Here is a 10,997-nt window from a genome sequence, read left to right as displayed (position 1 = left end):
TGATCCTCCGCCACAGTTTGCTGAGAAGCCAAAAATAGGCGAATTTCTCAATAGAGCGTACCTGCTGTGGTCTGCCAACTGAGACCTCCAATGAACATCTTGCCCGGATCCTGAGATCCGTGTGACCCGTCATCAGAATCCGCATTCAAACGAGCCTCCTCGTGTCCATCGACCTCCTGTGGACTCTGCTCACGAATCACCATTCCTCCGGTTGCGGATGTCGTTGTCATTCTGATTTCGTTTTGAATTTCCGTATAAATTGTTGCTGTTTTTTTTTTGTACAAAGATGAAAAGTAGAGTAGATGGAAAGAGGAGAAAAAACTGGATTAACTGGTTCCTGCTGAATTAGTAGTTGTAAACTGTAGATGCTGCTGCTGCTTTTCTGATCTGATATTCTGATGACTGCGATATTCGACCACTACACCTCTGAAATTAAGAAAATTGTGGAAACTGGCTTGGAGGCGAATTTCTTGGGAAATTCTGGTTCGGGAAACTATAATTAATTAGGGGGAAAACAAAAAAATCCCGAAAATTTGAAGAAGATCGCTAAAAAATTCAAATTCTCAAGTTTCGCGCCGACACAAAAATTACAGAAAGTGTGCCTTATTGCGTCATGGTGAACATTCGAATTAAATTTTTCGCCGATTTTTTCTGATTTTTCCCAATTTTTAGTCCTTTTTTTCGAAATTTCAAAAGTTTTAGGAGGGTTTCATGAGACCGGGAACATTCTGAACTACATTTATATTGTTGAAAGTTTGAAAAATACGAATTTTCGAAGAATTTCGAAAAATTCAAAAATCGAAATTTTGTTTTTTTTTTCTAATTTCTGTATAATTTCAGAGCAATCAAAATAGTAAATGTGAGGGAGAATCTGAAAAAAATCGCTGAAAAATTCAAATTCCCTAGTTTCCCGCCGACACAAGAATTACAGAATTTGTGCATTATTGCGTCACGGTGAACATTCGAATGAAACATTTTTCGCCGATTTTTTCTGATTTTTCCCAATTTTTAGTCTTTTTTTGAAATTTCAAGTAGTATATGGAGATTAAAGAGAGATTGAGAACATTCTGAAATAGATTTGCAGTGTAGAAACTCTGAAAAATACGGATTTTCGAAGAATTTCGAAAAATTCAAAAATCGAAATTTTGTTTTTTTATCAAATTTCTACAAAACTTCAGAGCAATCAAAATGGTTAATGTGAGGGAGAAAACAAGAGAAATTCCGAAAAACCGAAGAAAAATCGCTAAAAAATTCAAATTCTTAAGTTTCCCGCCGGCACAAGAATCACAGACTGTGTGCATTATTGCGCCGCGGTGAACATTTGAAAGTAAATTTTTCCCAATTTTCAGCGAATTTTTTCAATTTTCGGGCTTTTCAAGGTATTCAATTAGTTTTAAAGACATTTTGAATTAAATTGATAGTGTAGAAACTGGGAAAATCGTGAAATTTTTCGAAAAAATCAGTTATTTTTTGGAAAAAAGGGTTTTAACTTCCAAGAATTAGAGACAACAAAACTTGCAGAGACGCAGAGAAAAAGTGATTTTCAGCGGTGGCAAACTACAGATTAATAATGTTGAGAATGACCAGGGTGGCGAAGAAAAACAAAAACAATCCGGAATGTCCTGACTGGAAGAGAAAAGGGAACAGCGATTTATAGATTTTCAGTTTTTTAGATATAAAATTGCGGACATCTGGAAATCCAGACGCATAGAAGACCTATACAGATCGTTTTCGAGGGGGGGGGGGTGTTTTCTTGCAGAAAAAAATGAAGATGTCAACATAAAAAAGCGAACGACGTTGACGTCTTCTACCCTGGGACGCACGTCTTCTTCATTTTTCCCCCAGGAGACAGACTAAACTGGTAGAAGACACTATATATTGGTTATATTGGGGAGGAAATTGCAAATCGTTTTTCTCCAATTACAAGAACAACAAATAGTATAAAAAGTGGATTGGGAAACTTCTAGAAAAGCCGACCTGGCGGGATTTTCAAATTTTAAAAGGGTTTTTAAATCAAAATAAATGTGGAAATTACATTAAAACGGGCCGACACTAAACTGATATGGCAGTGACCAGGCACCGAAAAACAGGTGGAAAATGTTTGTGTAAATAAACACTTTTTTTTGGTTAGAGAGAGAGTTGTTTATCACAATTCGGTCCGGCGGTGCTGGGAAGTGTTCTCCGTTCCCCTCGCCGGATACGAATGAGACAGATTACGAGGGAAAGAGGGAAAATTCGGGGGGAAGAAAACTATAATTAATTTTTTCCCCTGATTAACTTTCAGAGAGAAGCACGAAAACAAAAAAATTTCTGAGAAATTGAAGAAAAAACAGCTGAAAAATTCAAATTCTCAAGTTTCCCGCCGACACAAGAATCACAGACTTTGTGCATTATTGCGTCACAGTGAACATTTGAAAGAAAACTTTTCGCCGAGATTTTTTCACATTTTTTTGGACTTTTCAGGAAAATTCAAAAGAAGGAGAAAACGAGAAAAAACTGGAGAAAAATCGCTGAAAAATTCAAATTCTCAAGTTTCCCGCCGACACAAGAATCACAGACTTTGTGCATTATTGCGTCATAGTGAACATTTGAAAGAAAAATTCTCGCCGAGATTTTTCGATTTTCAGTGTTTTTTTTTCAAATTTCCGGACATTTTTTGAAAATTCTATAGTTTCAGGGAGAATTTGAAGACGTCGGGAACAGTCTGAACTACGTTTGTAGTTTAGAAACCCGGAAAAATGCAAATTTTCGAGGAATTTCAAAAAACTTTGAAAATCGAATTTTTGTTTTGTTTTTCGAATTTTAAGAAAATTTCAGAGCAATCAAAATCGAATTTGAGTGAGAAAACAAGAAAACATTCTCAAAAATCGCTGAAAATTCCAAATTCTCATGCTTCCCGCCGACGCAAGAATTACAGACTGCGTGCATTATTGCTTCATGGTGAACATTCGAATGAAAATTTTCTCGATTTTTTGATTTTCAGTGTTTTTTCCCAATTTTAAAGCCTTTTTCGAAAGTTTATGAGTTTTAAGAAAATTTAGAGGATACCTAGAACATTCTGAACTATATTTATAGTGTGAAAACCTCAAAAAACACGAATTTTCCGGAAAAATTTAAAAAATACTGTAAATTTAAATTTTCCGCTTCTTCAAAGTTTTAGCAAAATGTCAGACCTAGAAAAGAATATAAAAGGAATTCTCGAAAAATATGAAATTGAAATTTTTTCCAAAAACTGAAAAAAGCAAAAGCCAAAAGAAAATCCTAGATGTCTCAATTTCTTATCCAGCCAAAAAACTAGAATTCAGAATTAGATTTTCAGAAAAAGGGGGCGACGAAAAAAGTGTTTTCAGATGGGTCGGGCCGCCTCGTTCGGAACACAAAAACATGTTTTTGCAGTAGTGGTGGTAGAGACTATGTCGTGTATCTCCCTCCCCTCTGGCGGTCCCCCAATACAATGATAACTACTTTTTCTGACTGTCTGCGTCTCTGAGTTTTGATCTGCTCTCTCTCTTTCTCTCTATACTTTTCTCATTGAGGAGGCGCCCGGCGCCCGATTCAGTTGTTTTGTTTTGTTTTGTGAAGAGCGGGAAGATGAGAGAAGATTTTCAAGATTTCAAAAAGATTTGGGTCTCGCCACGAAGACTTACACGGTCTAGAAGGCGCGAGCGATCCTTGCAGGTTCCGTTCGAGCGTCGAGATTCTGAAAAATCAGAATTGGAAAAAAAACAAAAAATTCGTTTTTTTTCTCATTTTCAGAAAGGAGAGAATAACAAGAAAAAAATGAGACGGAAGCTGTCGTCGGGGAGCAAAAAAAAGTGGGCGGAGTTTAGAGGGAACGCGAAAAAACGCAAAAAAAACAACAAGAGGGGAGAGAAAAAGATGGAGAGCTGGATAAAAGAAAAGGAAAAATCGATAAGAATATTTATCAGAAAATCCAAAAAAAAGAAAAGAATTTCAAGGGAGAAAAGAAATTGAGTGAAGGGAAGGGTTCGATGGGGCACGAGTATTGTCATGTGAAAAGAACATGTGAGTACAGCTATAGGAACAACGATTTCGACGAACAAACATTAGAAACTTTGAAACTTGCAGAGAGAGAGATGCTGGAAATTTTGTTTCTCCTTTTTTGGGAACTTTTTCAACAGATTCGACGTTTCTGTGCACTTTTGCGTCATGGTGAACATTTAGAAAAATATTTACAGTGATTTTGTGCAAAAATCCGATTCGGAAAACTATTTTTACCATACTTGTAATCCGGGCCTTTGTCGGGCCTTCGCGGGCCCTGCCATAACTTCTTTCAGAATCTACATTTTCGAACCAACTCAATCAGATATGATAGAGCTCCACGAGTACTACAAAACGGTATTATTTGGAATACTGTATCTTATCTGTGAACAGAGTTACAGAGCAAAAGGAGCAAAAAAAAGCAGGCCCGCCCCGGGCCTGCCGGGCCCTGCGAGAAAAGCCACTTTATGATCTGTAACTTTGTTCATAGATAAGATACAGTATTCCAAATAATACTGTTTTGTAGTACTCGTGGAGCTCTATCATCCCTGATTTAGTTGGTTCGAAAATATAGATTCTGAAAGAAATATGGCAGGGCCCGCTAAGGCCCGGATTACAAGTATGATTTTTACCTAATTTTTCAAAAAAAAAAGGAAAAAATCGCTGAAAAATTCAAATTCTCAAGGTTCCCGCCGACATAAGAATTAAGGACAATGTGCATTATTGCGTCACGGTGAATATTTGAATGAAACTTTCTCGTCGAGATTTTTTCAATTTTAGAGCGATTTTTCCCAATTTTTTTTTGACTTTCCGGAAATTTAAAAGGGATCGAGAACTTAATTTATAGTAAAAACATGGAAAATCACATATTTTTCCAAGGCAAAACAAGAAAAAGTCGCTGAAAAATTCAAATTCTCAAGTTTACCGCCGACACTAGAATTACAAACAGTGTGCAGTATTGCGTCATGGTGAACATTCGAAAAACATTTACAGCGACTGTTCAGCGAATTACAGATGGTTTTTCCAATGAAAAACAGTGGGAGTTCCGAGATTTTTTGCGATTATTGGAAAAAACTCAATGGAAACTTTTAAAGCCGCCTCGCACGTATCACTCGATATCAATGCTCGAAGAAGAGCTCATAAAATATTTTCAGCTTTTCTCTCTCTCTCTCTCTCCTCACATCCGTCGTTTTAGGCGGAAATCCAGATCTCTCTTTTTTGGCGAAAAAGGAGAGAGCCGTTGCTAAGCCCCCACACATCCTTCAATTTTCTCTTCTATGTCTTCTTCTATTTTCTCACTTGCGTCATATGAAAAAAAAGAAAACGACAAGATTTATAAAAATAAAGAAGGGAAGAGAAGGAGAGAATAACAAGGATATGCACATCATCATCATCAAGAACAGTGATCATCACACGATTGATCGTTGGAGGGTAGAAACAAGGTAACCAAAAAAAAGGTTGCTTGTTTCACAACAAGCAAAAGAGAGAGAGAGAGAAAAAGAGAAACTGTATGTGTCCCTTTAGAGGTTGCGAGGGTGGTTGGTTGGCTGGCGGGAACGAAACTGAATCAGTATTTTCGATTTTCAAGGTCTTTTTTTCTTCCAAGGAGGTGTACCCCCAGTGGCTAAGGGGCACATGTTGTTGATGGGAAAAGAAGAGGTGACAGGGGAAAAGAAGAAGAAATACAAAAAAAAGAATAAAAGGAATAGAAGGGAGCGACGACACGATTGGGAACACACACACACATTCATAAACAATGAACATTAACATTTTTGCCGACGACAACGATCGTTCCATTCGATTTGAAAAGAGAGAGAGAGAGAGAGAGAGAGAGAGAGAGAGAGAGAGAGAGAGAGAGAAAAGAGGAATGAATGGAACGGTCAATTTATGGGATCAGGGAGATGCATGAGAAGGGGGAGTCTCTCAATGGGAGGTCTTTTTTGAAATGGGCGGTCATTGGGTTAATAGAAGAACCACACCATCAACTTTGAGCTCAATTATCTCGATTCCTGTAAAATATATCAAAAACTTGTCAACTGATAAATTTCAGATCATATTTGAGTTCGAAGTTGACGGTTTGTGTGGCCTTCTATTAGAGTATTTAGCTTCAAACCTCGAAATATGGTTCTTCGATTCTATGAAAGCCCCTCTCTGAGTTTCAGTGGAGCGCGTTTGCGATCTACAAAGGTAGGATTACAGCAGTTGCAGAGAGTAATATTACAAAGGATTACAGTAGTTGCAGAGGGTAGGATTGCTTAGGATTACGGTAGTTAAGCAAAAGCGCTCTATTGACAAGGCATTGTGAGGCAAGTCTTTCTGCTTTTCTAGGTGTCTGTGAGTGTCTTTACGAATTTAGGTTAGATATTTTAGTAACTTTGAAAGTTGTAAAGACAATTTCGAAACATTTTGATTTTGACTTTTTTGGAATTTTTCTTCCAGATGAACATCCAAAAAATCTATTAAAACGTATTTTTTCGAAATTTTGCCCCTCCAGCAGACGAACCTGTGGGCCTAATGTCAAGCTCCGAACAATCTCCTGACTATCCTACTTCAAGAAAACCCCTACCGTAATTTCCACAAAATCTAATAAATTTACAAAAAAATCAAAACTAGATCAAAAACTTCTTGGAACTGATTTTTGACCACTCCTTCCTTCAAAATTTCTAATTTGATTTTTTGGATTTCGAAACATTGCGCAAAATTTAAAAATTTGCGCCGACGACGCCCCCTCTCTCCGAGAAGAGAAAAGTTTGACGGATGGAGCGAACAAATTTTCCAGTTGTCTATTGATAAGGAAATTTGGGGAGCATCACAACAAAAAACTTTTTTTGGGTATATAGAAAAAAAAGGACAGAAAACAGCAGTGCTTTCAAAGTTTTTCTGTTATGAAATTTCACTTTTAAGTCTGAGGAAATTTGGAATAGAGCGAACTTTCAAATGAAAATTCGCAAAAATAAAAACTTCAGTAACCAAACATCGGACTAGACAGTTCAAACCGCCCATCCCCAGCAGGTCAAAAAAAGAAGACTTTTAGATTTCTAAAAATCGATAAAAGAGATGATTGAGGAGCAGCAAATGGGAGATGTTCAACTAAACTGTCAAACTTCTATGATGAAACTAGTGGAGAGAGACGGAAAAGAAAAAGAGGGAGATGGGACCTCAGGAAAAGAAATTCTAGAGATAAAAGGGGCAAAAAAAACCAGAGAGGGAGAGAGAGAGAGGAGGAAAAAGAGACGCGGCGCGCGCCCCCTGTTTCGCTCACTGAGTTGTTGGTGGTTATCGAAAAGAAATGCGGGAAATAGTATGGGAGGAGAAGATACGTAGAGAAGAGAGAAGACACATATACACACACAAACACAACACAAAAAAAACTAAAGGCGCCAGGGAGCGGAGAGAGACAGGGGAGAGAGAGAGATGGGCGCTAGCGACGTGTGTTCGGTTTTTCGTTCTGAGCGAAAAAGGGCGGCGCCCGTTTAGTGAGTCGGTTTGTCCGGATGTCCATTGGGAGACTTTTTGGAATCGTTTGGGATTTTTACTTCTTGAATTGGGATCCTTCAGAATAGATTTCTAGGTGGTACCCTTTCTCTAAAAATTTGGAATCTTGGAATTTCCAAATTTTCTGAGACTGAGAAATTCTGAGCCTCTAGATTCTAGAGAGAAGTTAGAATTCTGAGTCCTTCTAGACCCTTTTCAAAATTTTCAGAGCAACTTGTTTTTGAAAATCAGAGATCTGGAATATAAGGTTCCGAAATTAAAGATACAATTTTCAGATGTCTGGAAATTTAGATGTTTTGAAAATTTAGAACTTTTCAAAAACTCAGGTTTCTTAAAATTTCAGCACCTGGAAACTTCGGAGGCTGAAAAGAAATAAAAGAGACCACACACTTCAACTTTGAACCAATATATCTTGCTTCTTGTAAAAGATAGAAAAAAGTTGTCAACTGACAAATTATTTCTGGTATTATGATAAACATTTTACTAGTGGACCACTTTATGATATCTTTTACAGGGACCAAGATAAATTGGCTCAAAGTTAAAAGGTCGCAGCTGTCCGCTTCGGCAACCTTCGACTTTTTAACTTTGAGCCACTTTATCTCGGTTCCTGTAAGAGATATCAAAAAATGGTCATCTGATAAAATATTGCTGATATTATGATAAACATTTTGTCAGTTGACCATTTTTTAATATATTTTACAGAAACCCAGATATTTTCGGTTAATCTTGGCAGTTGCAAAAATAAATCTCACTGGTCTTACATTTAGTATAGATCTCAAAAAAGATTGATAATCCTCCTGGCTAAAGCGAGGAAAAACGACGTCTTCCAGGAAAAAAAGGAGATTTGTATGAACGAAATTAGATTCGATTTGGGGATATACATGCCTTCGATTTCCGCCTTTTTTTACTTGATTTGGGGGAAAAATAGGCAATTGGGGAAGGAAAAATATTTGTGAAAAACTCAAAAAAAAATGAAGAGGATGACACGGTAGAACCTGTCATAGAAGGGCTCGCACACTGTAATGTTTCAACTTTATTATCTCGGTTCTCATGCAAGATATCAAAAAGCGGTCAACTGACAAAAATTTTTAATATTATGATAAACAATATATTAGTTGACAACTTTTCGATATCTTTCACAAGAACCGAGATAAATTGGCTCAAAGTTAGGGGGCTCTTCCATTACAGATTTTACGGTAATCTATTACAGAAGTTTGGATTCCAATTTCATAGATTTTCTAAAACTCAACCTTTACAACGTTTTTGTATTATATTCTAAAAGTATTGTCTTAGACAATGAACACTTTTATAGCCTTTTTGAGATAAAATCTTCTTTGAAACGCTGACAGAATCGTCTTCCTAATGTTTTGCGCTAAATTGAGTAAGATGAGAAAAAAAAACTTCAGAGAATGGAACTTTGTTTTCTGCCAGAAATTATCTTGATTCAGAATCTAGAAAGATGGTAATTAATGACATTGCATCATCATTTTGGAAATAAACAGTTTGTCGTTTTAATTTCAGGGATTTTTCCCTGAAATCTATTACAATGGAAACTGTGCGGTGGAGCGCACTATGTAATTTTTTAGAATTCCATCAAATTTTCAATTTGAAAAAAGGTTTGTAACCTTTTATAGCAGCTGATATAAATAGGTTTCAAGAGGCCAAATGTACCGTAATCATTCTAATAGAAGCCCACCCAAACCGTCAACTTTGAGTCAATTTATCTTGATTCTTCTCAAAGGTATCGAAAAGTACTGAACTAGTAAAATGTTTGTGATATTATGATGAACATTTTGTCAGTTGACCACTTTTTGATATCTATTACAGGAAATAAGATATACGGGCTGAAATTTTACAGTTTGGGGGTCTTCCTATTAGAGTGTTTAAGGTAGTTAAGAATGGTCAAGTTTGTCCGGAAGTACAGAACCAAAAAATCCCTATTTGTTCCTTATCTTTTTTGTTTATTTCTTTCTTTCTTTCATCTACTCCATGAGAAACAAAAAGATGAACAGGCGCTGTTTCTCGAATGACGTAATTTTTTTCGAGTCCTTACAGCTGTGTGAAAAGAGATAAAAATGAGCATCTGGTAGAATCTAGAAATCTGGACTATAAACGACGTGATAAAAAAGCCTCGAAAAAAGTTGATGACTCACTTGTCGGTATTCCAAAACCAACAAGAAAAAACCTGACCCTCTAGAGGAACAAGTAAGCAAGGTTTTTTTTGGTCGGGTTTTCTTTGCAAGGGGAAAAAAGGGGAACAAGGAAAAAGAAGGTAGGGGGGGGGGGGGGGCGCTTGTGTATGCGCTGATGCATAAGTGAATGACGTGGCAAGAGGCTTTTTGCAGGAAAAAAGGAAGAGAGAGAGAGAGAGAGAGAGAGAGAGAGAGAAAAAGTAAGGTCAATGTGACTTTGACCTAAGCTATCTCGGTTCCCGTGAAAGTTTGTGGCGCATTCTATGCATACTTCCATTAGTTTTATATTTGATCTACCAAATTATTTGGGATCTACCAACCTAAGCGCCCTTCTCTGGCACTCTTCTTCTTAGTTGTTTCATTGTTCAGAACATTTCATTCTTTGGGGCTGACAACCATTCTCAGTCTGTCCTAGTCTCTCCCCAACCATCTCTAGCTATCCCCATATATTCTGTACTTTCTAGTAATTGAATAAACTAGTATTCTAATAACTACTATTCGTGTTCCTTGAACCGGCCTGAATGCCGGATCCTAAGGACTCAACAGTTTGAAAGAAGCGGTCAACTGACAAAATATTACTTATTTTATGATGGGCATTTTGTCAGTTGACCACTTTTTGATAGCTCCTACAGAAAATGAGATAAATTGGGTTAAAGTTAAGATGTCGGCAGCCGATCGCGTAGCTCAGCCGGCAAGCGCCGAATTAAGGCATTTTATCTCGGTTCCTGTGAAAGTTAGAAAAAAGTAGTCAACTGACAAAATATTTTTAATATTATAATAAACATTTTGTAGGTTTGGCTCCTACTGGAAATGAGTTGAATCGATTCAAAGTTAAGAAGTCCGCAGCCGCCCGCGCAGCTCAGCGGGCTAACGCCGACTTTTCGACTTTGAGCCAATTTATCTCGGTTACTGTGAAAGATATCAAAATTTTTTCAACCAATAAAATGTTAGTGATATCATCATAAAAACTTTGTTAGTTGACCATTTTTTGATATCTTCCACAGGAAATGAGATAAATTGGATTAAAGGTGGTGTACGGTGAAATTTTTTATTGCATCAAAATGTGCAGAAATGCATGTAGATTGACATAAAAATAAAGAAAAAATTAAAAAAAATTTTTCGGCGAGAAAAACGCATATAAAAATACGCTGAAACCCCTTAGGGACGAGCTTTTTTCTAGGCCGCCCGGTGAGTAAAAGCGCGCGAATTCAAACTTTTAAAATTTTTTCGCTCGTTTTCACTGTTTTTTCAAATTTTCCGATGTATCTGGAAGAAAAATTGACAAAAAACTAGAAAACTCTTGAAAAA

The 10,997-nt window shown here is 36.9% G+C and overlaps 1 protein-coding gene across 1 annotated transcript in view; it reads right to left on the bottom strand.

Moving 5' to 3' along the window:
- Cbr-msi-1 overlaps positions 1–230 on the bottom strand; it is a gene marked incomplete at both ends in the record, with an annotated part of 9,237 nt that extends 9,007 nt beyond the window's left edge. Inside the window, one exon of the mRNA XM_045244435.1 lies at positions 62–230. Coding sequence (XP_045092449.1) covers positions 62–230 — 169 coding nt within the window. The remainder of the gene's footprint in view (positions 1–61) is intronic.
- Between the last annotated feature and the right edge of the window lie 10,767 nt (positions 231–10,997).

The sequence above is a fragment of the Caenorhabditis briggsae genome (genome assembly GCF_000004555.2).
Source record: "Caenorhabditis briggsae complete genome, chrIII, whole genome shotgun sequence".
Lineage (NCBI taxonomy): Eukaryota > Metazoa > Nematoda > Chromadorea > Rhabditida > Rhabditidae > Caenorhabditis > Caenorhabditis briggsae.
This window is presented reverse-complemented; position numbering and strand designations above follow the sequence as displayed.